This window comes from Physella acuta, unplaced genomic scaffold (assembly GCF_028476545.2).
Source record: "Physella acuta isolate Inbredline_101_S28 unplaced genomic scaffold, ASM2847654v3 ptg000254l, whole genome shotgun sequence".
Classification (NCBI taxonomy): Eukaryota; Metazoa; Mollusca; class Gastropoda; family Physidae; genus Physella; species Physella acuta.
The window spans coordinates 534,232-552,914 of record NW_026731773.1 but is presented as its reverse complement, the minus strand read 5'-3'; the positions used below and the strand labels follow the sequence as shown (position 1 = coordinate 552,914).

The window sequence follows — 18,683 nt, the reverse complement described above, 5'->3', positions numbered from 1 at the left end:
AGGACTAGCCTCGTTCTGAAGATTTTAGTAAAAAAAAAAGTCCACTCCCAATAATCAAAAGTGTTAATTAGCTTGCTTTTTTTTTTTACATATTCCTCGAAATTGATCTCTAATTAGCCTTAAGATGTTATAAATACATTGGTTGTTTGAGAGTTTGAAATCACCAGATTAGGTTAACAGATCATCAAGCAAAATGAGACTTCCGCTGACCCATGGAAAAAAATATTCTCTTTGATTTTTAAACTTTATTTCAGTCAAAAAATAATTGTACGCTGTTGAAAAAATAACACACCTCATATTTCGTTCACTGGTTTCTATGACAACCAGACGACGCCGACACTAGCCAACAGCGGTGGTGATGGTCACCTGGTTCCCGTCCGTCTCGTGCCCCAGCCGGTTGACGGCCGTGACGACGTAGACCCCCGTGCCGGTGACGGCGTATGACGTGTGGGACGGGCTGAGTACCTTAACCAGCGTGCACGTGTTGGCGCTGCTGTGGTACACCGCCCACGACCGCACGTTCGTGTGGCTGCTCTCGCTCCAGTCCAAGGTCGACCCGCTGGCCGTGACCTTGGGGGCGGCAGGGGCGTCGACCCCGCTCAGGTAACCGTAGACGCCAGGTAGGGCCGGGTGTTTGTAGACCGACCCTTTCAGGGTGGTGAAGAGACCCTGGGGAAATGACAGGTTAACGTCTTTAGTTAGACATGGGGGGGGGGGGGACACGAAGGTAGAACACATGCAGGCATACATCCAATACATGAGCAGGAATACAAACAGTATATGCGAAGGTATATAAACACTGTATGGGAAGGTATGCAAATACTACATCAGCAGGTTAACAAACACTTTATAACAGAAATATATTCACTGAATGAGAAGGTATACAAACACTAATAGAAAGGTGTACTTTGAAGCAGGTATACAGATGGTATTAGAGAGGTATACTACGAGGACAGGTATATAAACATTAGTAGAGAGGTATACTATGAGAGCAAGTATACAAACATTTAATAGAGAGGTATAATATGAGAGCAGTTATACAGATAGTATTAGAAAGGTGTACTGTGAGCAGGTATGCAAACAGTATTAGAGAGGTATACTATGACAGCAGGTATACAAACATTAGTAGACATGTATACTATGAGAGCAGGTATACAAACATCAGTAGATAGGTATACTATGAAAGCAGGTATACAATGAGAGCAGGTATAAAAACATTAGTAGAGAGATGTACTATGAGAGCAGGTATACTATGAGAGCAGGTATACAAACATTAGTAGACATGTATACTACGAGAGCAGGTAGAGAATGCAAGGCTCACATGGACGTTGGTCTCCACGTGTTTAGCGCTGTAGTGGATGGCGCCCCACACGTGGTGGGCTGTGCGTGTGTGTGTGTGTGTGTGTGTGTGTGTGTGTGTGTGTGTGTGTGTGTGTGTGTGTGCACCCAGTGACGAGGTACTCACATGGACGTTGGTCTCCACATGTTTAGCGCTGTAGTGGATGGCGCCCCACACGTGGTGGGCTGTGCGGGCCTGTGTGGCCTGGATCTGGTGGAGGATCTCGTTCACGCTCCAGTTGTTCTCTAGCACTCTGTGGGGGAGTACAGGTACAGGTGAAGTCTTAAGGTGAGTAGCTATACAGGTAATGTGTGCTGAGGTGAGTAGCTATACAGGTAATGTGTGCTGAAGTGAGTAGCTATACAAGTAAAGTGTGCGTGAGCGGATAGGTATATAGGTGTATACACAGGTGGAAATACAGGTAACGTGAGTTGGAGTGAGTTGGAATGAGTACACATACAGGTAACGTGAGTATAAATACTGGTGTTAGTAAATGAAAATATTACTATGAGCATACACTCCTCTTCATGTTGAGTAAATGGTTTAAATATTTTGCCATCCTTATCAGAACACACTGACCAACATACAAGACACATTGCTAGAGATGGCATAAAACACATTGATCAACAGAAACACCACTAAGTACCAAACTTGACAATGCACAACTAAACAAACTGACCAGAACACAGCAACACAACACAACAAACGTAACGTCCAGCCCCACAGCCCCACCTGTAGTCAGCCAGGCCGGCGTACACATGCTTGTGTAGCGGGTTCTGGGCCGGGTCAGACCACCAGTCCAGGAGTTTGGTGAAGCTCTGAGGACCGTCGATGACCCAGTAGAGCTGGGGGGCGATGTAGTCCAGCCATCCCTTCTGTAGCCAGAGACGGGAGTCGGCGTACAGGGCGTCGACACTGGACGTGCCTGCGTGTACCAACATGGCGTGATGTTTACAGTGTGACGTCAAAAGGGCTAAGTAAAACTACCCATTCGTATATGGCGGTGGTCATTAAGGCATATGTAGTCTCGAGTGTGACGGATAGTGGGGTCAGTTCTATGTCCAGACGCCTTTAGTAAGTATCGTGTGCACTACGTCTGAACACATCTCAATACAGTGCTTGTTGCTGTGTCTTAAAAGTTATGGCTACATGTATGAGTGGATTCGTGTGTGTAGTTGTGAAAATGGTGTGTGTCTGTGCTATTGTGTGTGTGTTTATAACTAGGTTTGTATGAATTATGACGTGTGTGTGTGTAGTGGGTGTGTGTGTGGGGGGGGGGGGTGAGCGTCACCTGTGACCCCTGCAGGATGTCCTGACCTCCAGATCCCAAAAGGACTGACCCCAAACTTGACCCATGGCTTGGCGTGATGGATGCTGGGAAACATCACAAGATTTATTTAGTATCAGACGACGACAACTTTATGTGTTTTCTTTCGAGGGGGACGGGCGGGTTAATGATACATACATACAATTTTGTGTTTGTTAAGTGGGGAGTAAGGGGGTGGTTCATGAGATTCGCACATAGCTAAGCACATCCACAAAGACACATTATAAACAGAACACTAAATATAAAATATCATGTATATATTACTTTTGATAGGCCTAAATATTTTTCGAGGGGACATCTGTCTAAGCCTACGGGGTAAGGAACAGATTGAAACTTGGTAGACGCTTTAAACTATCAATAGTTTCTATATACGAGTATACGAGCATGACAAAGATAAACTAACATTACAAAGTGACACTAGCATCCCAAAATGAGACTAGCATCACAAAACGAAACATGCATTACAAAGGGACACGACTCTACTTTACTTGGTAGACAGACGTTCAATGAGTTTGTTGACGTTGTCTCTCCTCCAATCAGCGAGCGCCAAGTGACCTCCGCCAGTCTGTGAGGGCACGCGACAATATGGCGATCAAAAATATTTGGCATAATTTAATGTTACATTTAGATAACTGTGAGGCAGATATAGTCCATTGTTTTATTTTACGACGCTTACAGCATGAGTTTCTGTCAGCCCTCCCCAGCGCTTTTACGTTCGTATACTGGAGGCAGGTACTCATTAGGGCTGGGTGGACTCAATAAAGTCATCCAGATCCTGATCTAGAAACCCAATCAGTGACTTTGGCGTTATGGGGTCATTTATATAAAAGCAGGTACAGTCACATAATCAGCTGATCTGATCTGATTCTGACAGGCAGACAATTTGTTTGATAGGCACTGATAATCTATGATGACATTCCGTGAATTGACAGGTGGGACAAAATTGTCAACTTACCCTTGTGTTTGATCACAACAATTTGATGATGTTGTGTGATCACAACAATTTGATGATGTGTACGGATATTAAGTCCTCTGTAGTGATGTGTGCAGATGTTATGTGCTATGTAGTGATGTGTATGGATGTTATGTGCTATGTAGTGATGTGTATGGATGTTATGTGCTATGTAGTGATGTGTACATATGTTATGTGCTATGTAGTGATGTGTATGGATGTTATGTGCTAGGTAGTGATGTGTATGGATGTTATGTGCTATGTAGTGATGTGTACATATGTTATGTGCTATGTAGTGATGTGCACCGATGCTATGTGCTAGGTAGTGATGTGTATGGATATTTGGTGATGGGTAGTGATGTGTATGGATATTTGGTGCTAGGTAGTGATGTGTACAGCAGTGTCACCTTGTAGGCGTTGTATGTACTGGTATCTGGGAAGCTGGCGGAGGTGGGGTAGGGGTAGAAGTAGTCATCCATGTGGATACCATCCACGTCGTAGCGATGGACGATATCCATGACGACGGCGTTGACGCGGTTCTGTGGATACAAGACAATCCTTAATACCTCTATAGTTAAGTGTTATCATTAATGTTGTACTGCTTCTCACAAGGACGAGTGTATGAGTCACAGTGCTTGTTTTAAATTAGCCAACACATTTATAACAAATAGGATTAGCTGTTAGTGTACAAGTTGACCTGGTGTCTATAAGGTCAACTAATGTCAACACGGTCAGTTGACTGAACACCTGGTCAGGTATAACCAGCCGTTACCTGGACTTGTGTGCTCCCTGGGTCCATCCACAGGTTGTTGCCGTAGGCGTGCGCGTGAGCAGGAAACTCTTTGGCCATGTGGTGAGCTGCCAGACCTGTGGTCGTGGTGGAGCCAGACTTAGCCCTGTGGTGTGGGGGAAGATAGATGTGTGAGGGGGGTGAGGTAGTTGTGTGTGGGGGCAGGATAATTTTCCTTAGTTACATGATTCACGTGAGTGTGGGTACCGGGGTCATGGGGTGTGGGTACGGGAGTCACGTGATTGGTGTAGAGACACGGGTTACCTGTAGGGGTTGAGCCAAGCGTGGACCTCGATGTTCCGCTTGTGTGCCTCAGTGATCAGGTACTGGAGCGGGTCCCATGCCGGGCTGGGGGCGTGGCCCTGAGTGCCAGTCAGCCACTGGCTCCATGGCTCGATGCTGGAGTTGTAGAAGGCATCGCCTGCAGGACGTACCTGGGGTGGGCAGGGCAGGGGTGAGTACACATGGAAGTTACGGTAAATGATATATTGTCCTTTGTGTTTACGGTAAATGATATATTGTCCTCTGTGTTTACGGTAAATGATATATTGTCTTCTGTGTTTACGGTAAATGATATATTGTCCTCTGTGTTTACGGTAAATGATATATTGTCCTCTGTGTTTACGGTAAATGATATATTGTCCTCTGTGTTTACGGTAAATGATATATTGTCCTCTGTGTTTACGGTAAATGATATATTGTCCTCTGTGTTTACGGTAAATGATATATTGTCCTCTGTGTTTACGGTAAATGATATATTGTCCTCTGTGTTTACGGTAAATGATATATTGTCCTATGTGTTTACGGTAAATGATATATTGTCCTATGTGTTTACGGTAAATGATATATTACCCTCTGTTTTTAAGCTTAGATTAAAACAAGCATTTGTAGAAAGAAAAACCATCACCAGCACATTGTAGTTTATAAGGTTTACAAACAAGTTTAAGATACCTATATCACTAACGACAGCATCGAGTTTATTCTTGATAGTAACGTTACTCTAGCCTTAACCCTCCACTAATCAGTTTTTAATATTGACGTTTATTCTAATCTACATTCAACATCAATACTTCCGATTCACTTTTTATTGTCCTGCATGGAACACACACGCATCATGCTACTTCTGACAGGAGCCGTGTCTCACCTGACCGTGTCTCACCTGACCGTGTCTCACCTGACCGTGTCTCACCTGACCGTGTCTCACCTGACCGTGTCTCACCAGACCGTGTCTCACCTGACCGTGTCTCACCTGACCGTGTCTCACCAGACCGTGTCTCACCTGACCGTGTCTCACCTGACCGTGTCTCACCTGACCGTGTCTCACCTGACCGTGTCTCACCTGACCGTGTCTCACCTGACCGTGTCTCACCTGACCGTGTCTCACCTGACCGTGTCTCACCTGACCGTGTCTCACCTGACCGTGTCTCACCAGACCGTGTCTCACCTGACCGTGTCTCACCTGACCGTGTCTCACCTGACCGTGTCTCACCTGACCGTGTCTCACCTGACCGTGTCTCACCTGACCGTGTCCCCCGTGTCTCACCTGACCGTGTCTCACCTGACCGTGTCTCACCTGACCGTGTCTCACCTGAAAGAAGACAGCATTGATGGACTGAGCCTCCAGCAGGTTTAGAGCCGTCTTGAGGTCAGCCTGGTTCTGGCTGGTCGTCCTGCTGCTGGACTTTGGCCAGTCGATGTTGGAGACGGTGGCGATCCAGGCACCCCTCAGCTCGTGCTTGGTCCGTCCCTGGCTGCAGGCTGGGGGGGGGGGGGGGGGCAAGGTAGATGGTATATTTGTACACACAGTATATTTGTACACAAAGTGCGGGCCTGCGTGAGTATGTGTGGATATGTGTGTGTGTGTTGTATGTGGATAAGAATAGAGTGATTATGTGTATACAATATGTGTGTATACATGTATACATGTGTGCGTGTGTGTATATATCTTTGAGTGTGTTTTATGTGTCGAATGTGTGTATGTGTGTTTGACGGTTGTGTTTATCATTCCCTCAGTGTTTAACTTCATGACGAAACGAGTCAATAACTTCCGTCTATAAGGTCTACTGGCCGACCATAAAATCTTCTGGCCGTCCATAAGATTTAGTGGCCGTCTATATTGTCTACTGGCCTTCTATAAGGTCCACTTGCTTTTGATACTTGTGAAAATATAGGGTAATCGCCCATAAGATAACTGGTTTAATAAAAGATATTTTTAAACAAACCCTAGGCCCGATGTATTCTGTACATTAGAAATGTATAGTATAAAATATAATATAGATCTAGTTGGCCCAGAGGCGTAGCGAAGGGGAGGGGTGCGGATTGCACCGGGTGACACCATTTAGGGGGTGACACCAAGGCAAAAAATAGCAAAATATATACAGAAAAATGATAATTCCACTTAATTAAGTATATATATATATATATACTTTTTAAGGGGGGGGGGCGACACCATTAAGTGCCGCACCGGGTATCACCCGACCTCGCTTAATGGAGTTGGCTAATGGACATGTACAGCGAAAATACTCTAGAATTACAGACTAGACATGTACAGTGTAAACACACTGGACAAGAATAACCTGAAGATATTTACCTGAGTAGACGGTGCCAATCAAACCAAGCAACAACAAGAGAACCGTCACAGACATGATCTACAGAGATAATGCCAGATAACGTCTGCTGTACTTTAGTCTTAAGTTACAGTTTCAAATGGCTGTGGTCAAGATTAAGACTTACCTATTGTCTGCTAATCTGGCAGAAAAAAATATAATTTCCTAATTAGTGGACAAGTTTTAACTGCTAATTGGGGGACAACTTCATACTCATATTAACCTGATAAGTCTAATTACTAGCATTATATTTTACTTGTTAATTAATGGATTAATTTATAGTTTTTTACGCAATGAGTGGGTGTTTATGTGTAGGGCCAGGCCATGCACAAGTTATGTGTCAGCTACACATGTGTTGGTCTGCTACTGTGCTACACACCTGTGTATTTAGGAGTAGACAAGACCACCCAACATATGCCAGATAAGACTGACCTATCCAACATGCCAGACAAGACTGACCCACCCAACAAGAATGACCCACCCAACAAGACTGACCCACCCAACAAGACTGACCCACCCAACAAGACTGACCCACCCAACAAGAATGACCCACCCAACAAGACTGACCCACCCAACAAGACTGACCCACCCAACAAGACTGACCCACCCAACAAGACTGACCCACCCAACATGACTGACCCACCCAAGAAGCCATGGCCAGTGAATGAGACCTAATGACAAAAAAAAATTGTAAAACATCAACAAAATGACAACTCTAACACAGTTGAATGTATTCACATTTATCTGGCCACTGTCCAGTGTTGCTTGCCTCAAGACAGTCTGGTCAAACATTCTTGTTACATGATGAATAAATAATGTACACTAACAAAATCTGGACTTGTTACATAATAAATAAATCATTTACACTGACAAAATTTCACGTGTTTATTTACAAGAATTTAACAAGAACAACTTTACCAATTGCTGTCAAAGAGAATAACAACTAAATCACAACCTAGAACATTTGGACCAAACTTGAAGGGGTGTAGGTCTACAAGGGGTCCACGGGAATGTTGGTGATGAAGGTCTGTTTGCTGCCTTGAACATTCACATTGTATATACAATCACAGAACGACTTCAACACAAGTATTTCAGCTTAGTTCATTAGCAACACAAGTATTTTAGCTTAGTTCATTAGCAACACAAGTATTTTAGCATAGTTCATTAGCAACACAAGTATTTTAGCTTTGTTCATTAGCAACACAAGTATTTTAGCTTAGTTCATTAGCAACACAAGTATTTTAGCTTAGTTCATTAGCAACACAAGTATTTTAGCTTTGTTCATTAGCAACACAAGTATTTTAGCTTTGTTCATTAGCAACACAAGTATTTTAGCTTAGTTCATTAGCAACACAAGTATTTTAGCTCAGTTCATTAGCAACACAAGTATTTTAGCTTAGTTCATTAGCAACACAAGTATTTTAGCTTAGTTCATTAGCAACACAAGTATTTTAGCTTAGTTCATTAGCAACACAAGTATTTTAGCTCAGTTCATTAGCAACACAAGTATTTTAGCTTAGTTCATTAGCAACACAAGTATTTTAGCTCAGTTCATTAGCAACACAAGTATTTTAGCTTAGTTCATTAGCAACACAAGTATTTTAGCTTAGTTCATTAGCAACACAAGTATTTTAGCTTTGTTCATTAGCAACACAAGTATTTTAGCTTAGCAACACAAGTATTTTAGCTTAGTTCATTAGCAACACAAGTATTTTAGCTTTGTTCATTAGCAACACAAGTATTTTAGCTTAGTTCATTAGCAACACAAGTATTTTAGCTTTGTTCATTAGCAACACAAGTATTTTAGCTTTGTTCATTAGCAACACAAGTATTTTAGCTTAGTTCATTAGCAACACAAGTATTTTAGCTTTGTTCATTAGCAACACAAGTATTTTAGCTTAGCAACACAAGTATTTTAGCTTAGTTCATTAGCAACACAAGTATTTTAGCTAAGTTCATTAGCCATTAATGAAGTCAACTTGTCTGATCATGGAAGACTTAAATGCGGAAATTTTTATCTTTGATGAACAGGTCTAATGTTTTTTGACTCACAGACCTGGAAGAAAATAAACAAATTGTTAATGGTATAACATTAATTATAGAGGTATCAGTAAAATTATAACATTAATTATAGAGGTAACAGTAAAATTATAACATTGATTGTATGGTTTCAGTAAAATTATAACAATACTATTATTAATGTTATTATAGGTTGAACATGGTCATTAATGTCATTTTAATTTTAATGTAAACAGATTTATGACAGCTTTCTTTTAAAACAAAATTAAAGATTCTCATATATTTCCTTCATGCATTCTAGAATACTATATACAATAAGAAAAGAAAGAATAATACCTGCAATAGTTTTTTATGGACTAAAGCAATTTAAAGAAACAGTTTAAAATTTACTTTTACACAACACTGCAAACAAGGTGGAATTTTTCTACTATGTTTTAAAAGAAATGTTTTAGTACGAGATATTTTTTACCATAAAACCTTTAATAAAGTAGATCAATTTTATGATAGATAAGTAGGGGATGTATTTATTTAAGGTTGAAATAATTGGAATTTTAATGTTATGGGCTGGCATTAAAGATTGACTCATACACTAAGAGCCTGACTTCTACAGAGTAGAGTCAGAGACACCTGACTCCTAGAGTGTAGAGTCAGAGACCCTTGACTCCTACACTCTAGAGTCAGAGACTCCTGACTCCTACACTCTAGAGACGCCTGACTCTAACAGTGGAGAGTCAGAGACCCCTGACTCCTCTAGTGCTACACACCTCATGGCAAAGGTCGGGATCTGGCTAGAGAACAGGATGAAGATCTGGTGTGGTCCGGACGTATGGGCGTAACACTTGTGGCCGGAGCATACGATGTACGTGTCCATCACTTGGTGGCTGAACTCTGAGGGACCTGGTGCATAAAGGTCAAGGTCAGTTATATTCTGGTGGAACAATCAATATGTGTACACGTTTTAAAAAACATGATGGTATACACAAATATGGTATATTGTGACACCCAAATAGTTTATATACAGAAAGTAATTGAAAGATGGATGTTGTATATATCTATTGATAGATGAGTACATATCTATTGATGTTACATGTGTATATTTCTATAAATATTAAGGTGTGTACATATCTCAGGGTTCGTACTGCTTTTTGAAAATGAAATTCCAGACTTTTCCAGACATTTTCCAGACTTTTTTGGAAAAATTCCAGACTTTAGACAAAATGTGTTAGCGAATAATTTAAAAAAAATTGATGCACTATTTGTACTGTCATTATAATTACTTATACTAAATTGACATTTATTTTAGGCAATTGAGCTATATTCATATTGAACTTTCTCTAACCAAATTGACAGAAAATCACTTTTCTAAGTTTGCCTACTCCACTCCACCTAAAATTTTAATAATTAAAATAACTGATTAAAATGATGCAGCTATTTTGTTTTAAACATTAGACTTATGTAATCTGTTCATTCATGATCTGATTGCTTATGTTTTCAATTAAACTATCATTAAAATGGTATTGCATAATAGTGAGAGTTAATTACTTTAAAGAATAATAATGTAATGTATTAATTTAAGTCTGCTCTTGTTTAGTAGCCTAATATGGGCTACTTGTTAAAAAAAAATGTGGAGAAAAAAAAACAAAAACAAAAAAACATCATTCACTGTTTGTGCTTATAGTAATAGCTGAGAAACTGGTCTGCAATTAAAAAAAAAACCGGTATCCCCCCCCCCCCCACAGACACACACAACACGGTGAAGGGGTCACTGTGAGGTCATAGTAGTCTAGACTTTAGTATGCCTGTTTAATACGTCATAACATGAACTGTGCTGTGACTTGTACCCCCTCCCCCACCCAACGTACCAAGCAGTACCAACTATCCACTTGGGGTCACGGTGAGTTCACACAAGTGACCGATGTTACGAGGAGGGGTGGGGTAGTCTAACTTTAATCGTCAGCATTTGTAAAGATTTCAAAAACAGTTTAATGGAAGGTGGATTAAAATTAAAGGGGTCATCCCATTATGACGTACACGTGGAGGGGGAAAGGGGTCGGAAGATTTTGTGATTACATTCTAAAAAAAACATAAAACTTGTAACTTGCGAGTAGAAAGTAAAATTAAGACGACTTTGCTGGTGTTTTAAAAACCATCACAGCATGTAAATAAAACACGGTATTTATATCTGCCCTAACATTATTGCAAAAGGGTGTCGTCACACTTTATAAAACCCTCCTCCCGACTTTCCGGAGTGTGACGTCATTTATGGACGACTCCCAAATAAAAAATAGTACCTCTTTGTTAAGCTGAAGCAAACAAATACTTATACAGGTATGAACCCAAGGAGGCCTTGCGACTTATTAATCTTATAAATGCTAATATTAATCCAAAGTAAGTGAACGCGTGTGGACAGAGGGCGGGGGGGGGGGGGGGGGGGGGGTCTAAAATCCGAAAAATTGTTGTGTCATAAATGGATGACGCTTTACAGACTGATAAATTATATCTAAACTACCACTCACACATCCCCCCCCCCCCCCCCCCATAACTTTTTGTTATGACTGCCTGCATGCAAACTCAAACGATGAAAAAATAGCGGGTAAAAAATCGAGAGCCTAACAATCATGACGGCGATCATTCTTTCATTAAATGACAATTTTAAGTACTTGTAACACATTCACACGGTCAGTCGCGCCACAAAATATCTCTTCCCTCCCTTTCCCTCTTGTCCCAATGACGTAGTAACTGAGCATCCGTTTTTTTTTCTGCGAACCAGCGAAAAACGTCACAACACAGTGTAAACCCGCGGGATAGCGCGGGGAAAAAATTGGAGTAAATTCACTTAAAAATCGCAATTTTTTATTTGGAAAATAAGGACTACGAAGTTTTGTTACTAAAACTAGATTCCAGACTTTTTCCAGACTTTTAAAAAATCTAGCCCAAAAACTAGCGATTTTCCAGACTTTTTTAAGTCTTAAATTCACTTTTCTAAATTCAAGACTTTTTCCAGACTTTCCAGACTGCGTACGAACCCTGATATCTATTGATGCTGATTGTGTACATGATTGATGCTGGATGTGTACATGATCAGTGGCGTAGGCAGGGGGGGGTTAGGGGGGGTGTCAACCCCCCCCCCCCCCCCATAGACCCCTCGGTATATATAAAAAGTATGAGGGGGGGTGCAAATCGAAAGTTTGTCCCCGGGTAAAAATTGGAACCCCCCCCCCTTGAGACGATCCTGGCTACGCCACTGTACATGATTGATGCTGAATGTGTACATGATTGATGCTCTAAATAAGTCTGTGTACCCCCACCTTTCTCAGTTGCAGGGTTGCTGTTAGAGAAGTATGTGCCTACAACGTGCTTGTAGAAGGAGCGCAGTAAGGCTCGTCTCTTCTCCATCTTGACTGGGTCGTCTCTCTCGCGTGGAAGGTTGACAGAGTTAAGGCATCTGTTGGCCCTCGAGTTTACCAGGAGAAACCTGAAACAAATTACATCTTAATTCAACATTTAGAAATATTGAGGTTGTCTCCCTGTATTGGAATATAAAAGGTAAAAGGGAGGCAAATACTTTTTCTTCAGACTAGCTTTAGATCTAATTATATTTTTATAATTTATATTTTTATTCAATTTTCACAATGCTGGCTGCTTATAGCATGCAGTAAATGAAATAAGTAAACTGCCTGAAATGCAAGTTATCATAAATATTTCGTGTCCTGCGCTATCATATAAAATAAAACGCACCCTAAAATATTGTTGTCCACTTCAATGGATGTCGGAAAATTTCGTGGATGAAGCTGTCGAGCTGACCTAAGATTGTCCAGAGCTGGCGTCCAGAACCTTCCAATCTGTAAGGGAATTAAATCAATTATTTCACAGATGGGACAATATCATTTCACACATCACAGATGAATGTCTAAATTTAGCAACCAATCAGGATGTAGTTTAAAACACTAGTTAATCATTACACTTGTATTACAAGGTGTAAAAAAATCTAAACATTTTTGTATGTCTAGTGCTATATAATTTATTCTTACAATAATAAATGAGGACCAACCCTCTTCAACTTCCTCATGGCCATAGTGCTAAAGATTAATCATTTATTTTATTTACTTTTTAAAGGGCATGACAATAATAATTTTAAAAATTGAGCAGAATCATAAATGTACGAAGGTAATTTCTTTTCTAAATTAAGACTAAGAGTAAAAAATGTTACAAAATTGTCTCCGCAATAATGTCATTTTTTTCCCCCACTAATTTAACAGTGAACAATCGCGCAAAAATTTATTGATTTATCCCCCTTTCCTCGGGTTGATTTTAATGTTTTTACGTCCCTTTCCGAGTAAGACCACATTGTTTGATTTACCTCCCTTTCCATGTCAGTGAGCGATGGCGTAGGACCACAGATTAAACACACTTCAACATGGCGGAGCAGTTCAAAGGTCAACAGCCGGTGGGGGATCTGTGAAAGTTATTTCAATGATAAGTATTTATTTCATTATGATAAGTTTTAAAATACATTGGATCTAATTGATATCCAGTCTGTGTATACGTTTTTAAGGCTAATACTTTGTAGGCGGAAGCATAATAATAAGGAAACTTATTGATAGACACGGCTACGCGTTTGGTAAGTTCAATGCTATTTTCGAAGAAAGTAAACCGTTCTAAGTAAGTTCCACTCATGACATTTGAATTGCTAGCCCCCGTAAGAGCTGTAAAAAATTGCACTGGCCGACCTGTTAGGGTCGTCCGTGCGGGGTATTGGGAATAGTTTTCAACTAGCAATAACCACGCCTCGGTAAAACCTCATTGGCTATGGTACCGCCACTGCGCAAAGCTAAAGAGAACAAGGGAATTTGACTACTCGTTAGAACAGTGCTGCTACTTTCTTGTGGTTTCCTATATTATGGAAAAAGTGCAAGAAAATATTCCCATTATATTACAATGCGTAGCAATTTGACGCATATCTTTCTATGTAATATTTGGCTCAATATCCTAATTTAATTTTATGGATTACTTTTTTAGTTAGTTTAAAATCTCATATAAATTAATTGCAATATTTGTCTTAAAAAGGGAAGTAACTGTATATTTTAGTTATTTCCCTTACAACATTTTTTACTTGTGAATATATTGTAAAAAATTAAATTTTAAAAAATGTAGTGTTTTTTTTTGGTTTTCAAACTGCAATTTCCAATTATTTAAATTACAGATAGCAATATATAAAAATTAGATTTACATTTGGACTTCCTTGAGGCAAGTATATGGGGACGTCCCTGGAAGAACACTCGGAAAAAGAAGAGAGTAAAAGTGACAGAAGAACGAGCTCTGTTGACGTGAGGTCCCACCATTTTGACGTGGCCACGATCACTCTCCCGTGGGCCATCAGACAACCGTAGGGACTGCCGGCAGCTTCTACAAAGGCTTCTAGGAAATTCTGGAACAAAAATAACACGTATTATAAAATGTAATAAATTATACACTTTCTTTTTTTTTTTAATTTGTAAGAATTTTTTCTACATTATTATTTACATACTTCTTGTAAATTTTTAAAATGTTTGTTATTCGGTAAGGCCGATTATTTTTTTTTTTTTAATTGACTTTTAATTTTAAGTGGGAAGAACTAAATGCAGGCAAAATTTTAAGTTGTTATCTTCCTTTGTTCTGAAGCAAATAAAAGATGAGTAGCTTCCCTTTGACTATTATTTGGTAGAATGTTCCATTTAATCATGATTTCATTCTATTTAAGATTGTATTCCTATTTATGCATATGCTTATAGAAACTTAGTAATAAAACATTCGAAATTATTAATAAATAACTTTTTTTAAAAGATATATGTTAAGAGGACAAATGATAGATAGCAACAAAATAAACAAGGATGTAAATTATAGTTTAGACGCTGGCATACGGAAAATCACATGGACAATATTGTGACCTGTAATAGTTTCTCTAAGACGTAATGGTAATAGTTCCTCTTCTTCTTCTTCTTCTTCGTTTTTAATTATTAGTATTGAAGGGGATCGAGATTTATCTGCTAGTGGGTTTGAACTCGAGACTTTGTTCGAATTTATCAACCATGAGCTTTTTGCCGACTCGACCACGCCTCCAACACAATTAAGCGTTACGTGTCAACAGGTTATGCGCCATTGAGGCCATTGACTCCTATTTCAGCCTGCTTTTCTTTTTGGATATTGCTTCCATAGCCTTTGTCCAACCAAGAACAAACTACAAGGCAGCAGTTGTTTGATTTTGGAGTTGTCTATCCTAGAAGAGTGGCTGTCCCCAGCTAACGAGCCTCATCTGCCAGAGGGTTCGAACTCGAGACTTTTCGGTTTAGCAACCATGAGCTTTACCGACTCGACCACGCCGACCCAATAGTTCCTCTTAAATCTACATGTATAATTTTTATTAAACCTACCAGAAATAGTTTACCCTAGACCTACCTGTAATAGTTTGTATTGACCCTACCTGTAATAGTTTACCTTAGACCTACCTGTAATGGTTTACCTCAGCCCTACCTGTAATAGTTTGTATTGACCCTACCTGTAATAGTTTACCTTAGACCTACCTGTAATGGTTTACCTCAGCCCTACCTGTAATAGTTTGTATTGACCCTGCCTGTAATAGTTTACCTTAGACCTACCTGTAATAGTTTACCTCAGCCCTACCTGTAATAGTTTACCTTAGACCTACCTGTAATAATTTGTATTGACCCTACCTGTAATGGTTTACCTTAGACCTACCTGTAAGACAGATGTTTCTGCAGGAATCAGAACATCCACGGCATTCGTTAAATCAGAGAACAAGGTCAAGGTCGACTGTTGTAAAAGTGTATCAACCAACTGAAAACAAATCTGAAACAAACAAACAAATCTGAAACAATCAAACAAACAAACAAACAAACAAACGGGGTCAGCAGGTGAGTTTAGGGCTGGACACACAAAATGGAATGGTCAGTTCAATGCCATATACCGTGTATGGTGGTGGTATAGTCTGAAAACTATGGCTGTGATATGAAGTTCACTTCAATACCCTCGTGATACATTTGGGTTTTCAGGTAGTGTAGACTAAACTGGAAGTTAGGTGGGAAGTGATGAAGAGAAGGAAACATAGTAAGGTGGTATCTGGTCGTGTGTGGTAAGGTGGTATTGTGTGGTAATGTGGTACTGTATGTTGTAAAGTGATGTGTATTATTAAGTGGTATTGTGTGTGGTAAGATGGTATTGTGTGTGGTAAGGTGGTACAGTATGTTGTAAAGTGATGTGTGTTATTAAGTGGTATTGTGTGTGGTAAGATGGTATTGTGTGTGGTAAGGTGGTACAGTATGTTGTAAAGTGATGTGTATTATTAAGTGGTATTGTGTGTGGTAAGATGGTATTGTGTGTGGTAAGGTGGTACAGTATGTTGTAAAGTGATGTGTGTTATTAAGTGGTATTGTGTGTGGTAAGGTGGCATTGTGTGTGGTAAGGTGGTATTGTGTGTGGTAAGGTGGTATTGTGTGTAGTAAGGTGGTATTGTGTGTGGAAAGGTGGTATTGTGTGGTAATGTGGTACTGTATGTTGTAAAGTGATGTGTGTTATTAAGTGGTATTGTGTGTGGTAAGGTGGTATTGTGTGTGGTAAGGTGGTATTGTGTGTAGTAAGGTGATATTGTGTGTGGAAAGGTGGTATTGTGTGTGGTAAGGTGGTATTGTGTGTAGTAAGGTGGTATTGTGTGTGGAAAGGTGGTATTGCTTGTGGTAAGGTGGTATTGTGTGTGGTAAGATGGTATTGCTTGTGGTAAGTTTGTTTGTATGTGGTAAGGTGGTATTGTGTGTGGTAGGTGGTATCGTGTGTGGTAAGGTGGTTTTATAGTTGACTGTGTTCAGTGTGGTAAGTACTTATAGGCTCTTACACAAATACAAGAAAAAAAATAGCTTTATTGCACAAACAAATATAAACATGCTGATATTTTCTAGCATAGATCAAACACCAAATCATGTGTATACTAGATCTACAATCACAAAAAAGGTCTATATGTAGTAGGCGTATGTATTTGTTGTAAGTTAGTAATAAGAAAAGTTGAGGGAAAAGTTGCCATTGATTAGGACTGTCAAGTAGCAGCCTGAGAGAGTCTCCATGTGAAAGTTCGTGTCACGTGACCCAGGCAGCTTCCCACAATGCCATTCTTACAAGAGTAACTTAACGGAACTACGTCATCTGGCCGCCAGAGGTGGTTTCCCTTAGCCCTCTGACATCGTTTATAAAACCATTTTAATTACGCCATACAATTATTTTTGTTCGGGCTTAAAGCTTATTGATCTGGCCAGCAAAAGCTGTTCGGGCGTATAATTAGTCCTGTTAATGGGCTGACATGCCTACGTGTGGGGGGCGGGGGGGGGGGGGGATCACTCGGTGGAAGCCGTGTGGGGGTGGGGCGAGGGGGGGGGGAAGCAACTCATGTCAAGCTAACCATTGTCCGCGATGACCATCAAAGCATAGACAGTGAGAGACGTAAATACTTTCCAATCAGATTGTTCTGTAGATGTGGTTAGGGGCCAGTGTGTTGACTGTTGACAAACAGCATTCTAACAACAGGCTGTTGGTTTAGGCGGGGGGGGGGGGGGGGGGCGGCAATAAATGTTTCAGGGGTTGGTGAGCTAAGATGAGTTAAAGCTCAGCTCTGGTATAAACATGGACTAAACAACTTATTAGCTCTTGTTACTACGGATGTTTTGTTTTAACTGAGACTTCGAGCAAACAGAAATGTTAAAAGAAAACATTTCTTGGATAACTACGAACAATAAAATCAATATATCGATATTGTTGTAAGTATAGAAGGTCTGCCTAGTGATGGCCTATCTAGTGGGCTGAAACTAACGCACTGGTTCTCACGCTGATGGAGCTATGTACCCCCTGGTGAGACCCCTTGTTAGGGAAGAAATGAGACATTGCGGTCGCTTTTAGAGGATTCAAGCATCAGTGATCCTACGACGCTAGTACTGACCCCTAAATACTAGTACTGACCCCTAGATGCTAGTACTGACCCCTAGATGCTAGTACTGACCTCTTCATGTTAGTACTGACCCCTAGATGCTAGTACTGACCCCTAGATGTTAGTACTGACCCCTAGATGTTATTACTGACCCCTAGATACTAGTACTGACCCCTAGATGTTAGTACTGACCCCTAGATGTTATTACTGACCCCTAGATACTAGTACTGACCCATAGATACTAGTACTGACCCTTAGATGCTAGTACTGACCTCTTTATGTTAGTACTGACCCATAGATGCTAGTACTGACCCCTAGATGTTATTACTGACCCCTAGATACTAGTACTGACCCCTAGATGCTAGTACTGACCCCTAGATGCTAGTACTGACCCCTAGATACTAGTACTGACCCATAGATACTAGTACTGACCCCTAGATGTTATTACTGACCCCTAGATGTTATTAATGACCCATAAATGCTAGTACTGACCCCTAGATGCTAGTACTGACCCATAGATGCTTATACCACGACATAATGCTAACATACAGTAAGAGATAGCAGGATGTATTTAACCTTCCCTTCTCCCCTACACCGCTAGATCAAGACAGACGGGCCCAATACGTCAACAAACAAGCGACGGGGGTGATTTTTTTTTTTTATATATAATCTATTACGAAATTCT

The 18,683-nt window shown here is 40.4% G+C and overlaps 2 protein-coding genes and 1 non-coding gene across 4 annotated transcripts in view; all 3 read right to left on the bottom strand.

The window, feature by feature from the left end:
- Positions 1 to 236: 236 nt before the first annotated feature.
- On the bottom strand, positions 237 to 7,102 carry LOC131938654 (glycosyl hydrolase YngK). Its single transcript, XM_059296773.1, has 10 exons — positions 6,999 to 7,102; positions 5,997 to 6,166; positions 4,673 to 4,842; positions 4,391 to 4,514; positions 4,026 to 4,157; positions 3,155 to 3,231; positions 2,631 to 2,713; positions 2,072 to 2,264; positions 1,466 to 1,592; positions 237 to 669 (listed from the first exon to the last, which is right to left on the bottom strand). The coding sequence occupies exons 1-10, from the start codon at positions 7,051 to 7,053 to the stop codon at positions 340 to 342; spliced, it is 1,461 nt and encodes a 486-aa protein (XP_059152756.1). The 5' UTR covers positions 7,054 to 7,102; the 3' UTR covers positions 237 to 339.
- A 743-nt stretch (positions 7,103 to 7,845) lies between these two features.
- Positions 7,846 to 18,683, bottom strand: part of LOC131938655 (protein fuzzy homolog) — a 49,910-nt gene continuing 39,072 nt past the window's right edge. For both annotated transcript variants that reach the window (XM_059296774.1, XM_059296775.1), the window contains exons 5-11: positions 15,769 to 15,879; positions 14,264 to 14,461; positions 13,394 to 13,489; positions 12,772 to 12,875; positions 12,342 to 12,508; positions 9,798 to 9,930; positions 7,846 to 9,070 (exon numbers count right to left, since the gene is read on the bottom strand). In XM_059296774.1, coding sequence (XP_059152757.1) covers positions 9,013 to 9,070; positions 9,798 to 9,930; positions 12,342 to 12,508; positions 12,772 to 12,875; positions 13,394 to 13,489; positions 14,264 to 14,461; positions 15,769 to 15,879 — 867 coding nt within the window. In that variant the 3' untranslated portion in view covers positions 7,846 to 9,012. The remainder of the gene's footprint in view (positions 9,071 to 9,797; positions 9,931 to 12,341; positions 12,509 to 12,771; positions 12,876 to 13,393; positions 13,490 to 14,263; positions 14,462 to 15,768; positions 15,880 to 18,683) is intronic.
- LOC131938659 (U4 spliceosomal RNA) lies at positions 13,728 to 13,866 on the bottom strand. The gene has a single exon (XR_009386320.1). It is a non-coding gene; the product is annotated as a U4 spliceosomal RNA (small nuclear RNA).

Excerpts from the sequence above, each read along its gene's own strand:
- LOC131938654 (XM_059296773.1), bottom strand. The coding sequence starts at position 7,053 with ATGTCTGTGACGGTTCTCTTGTTGTTGCTTGGTTTGATTGGCACCGTC. Across the intron at positions 2,714-3,154 it reads ATTGAACGTCTGTCTACCAA|CATCCATCACGCCAAGCCAT; the intron begins GTAAAGTAGAGT and ends GATGTTTCCCAG. Across the intron at positions 670-1,465 it reads ATGTGGAGACCAACGTCCAT|GGTCTCTTCACCACCCTGAA; the intron begins GTGAGTACCTCG and ends TCATTTCCCCAG.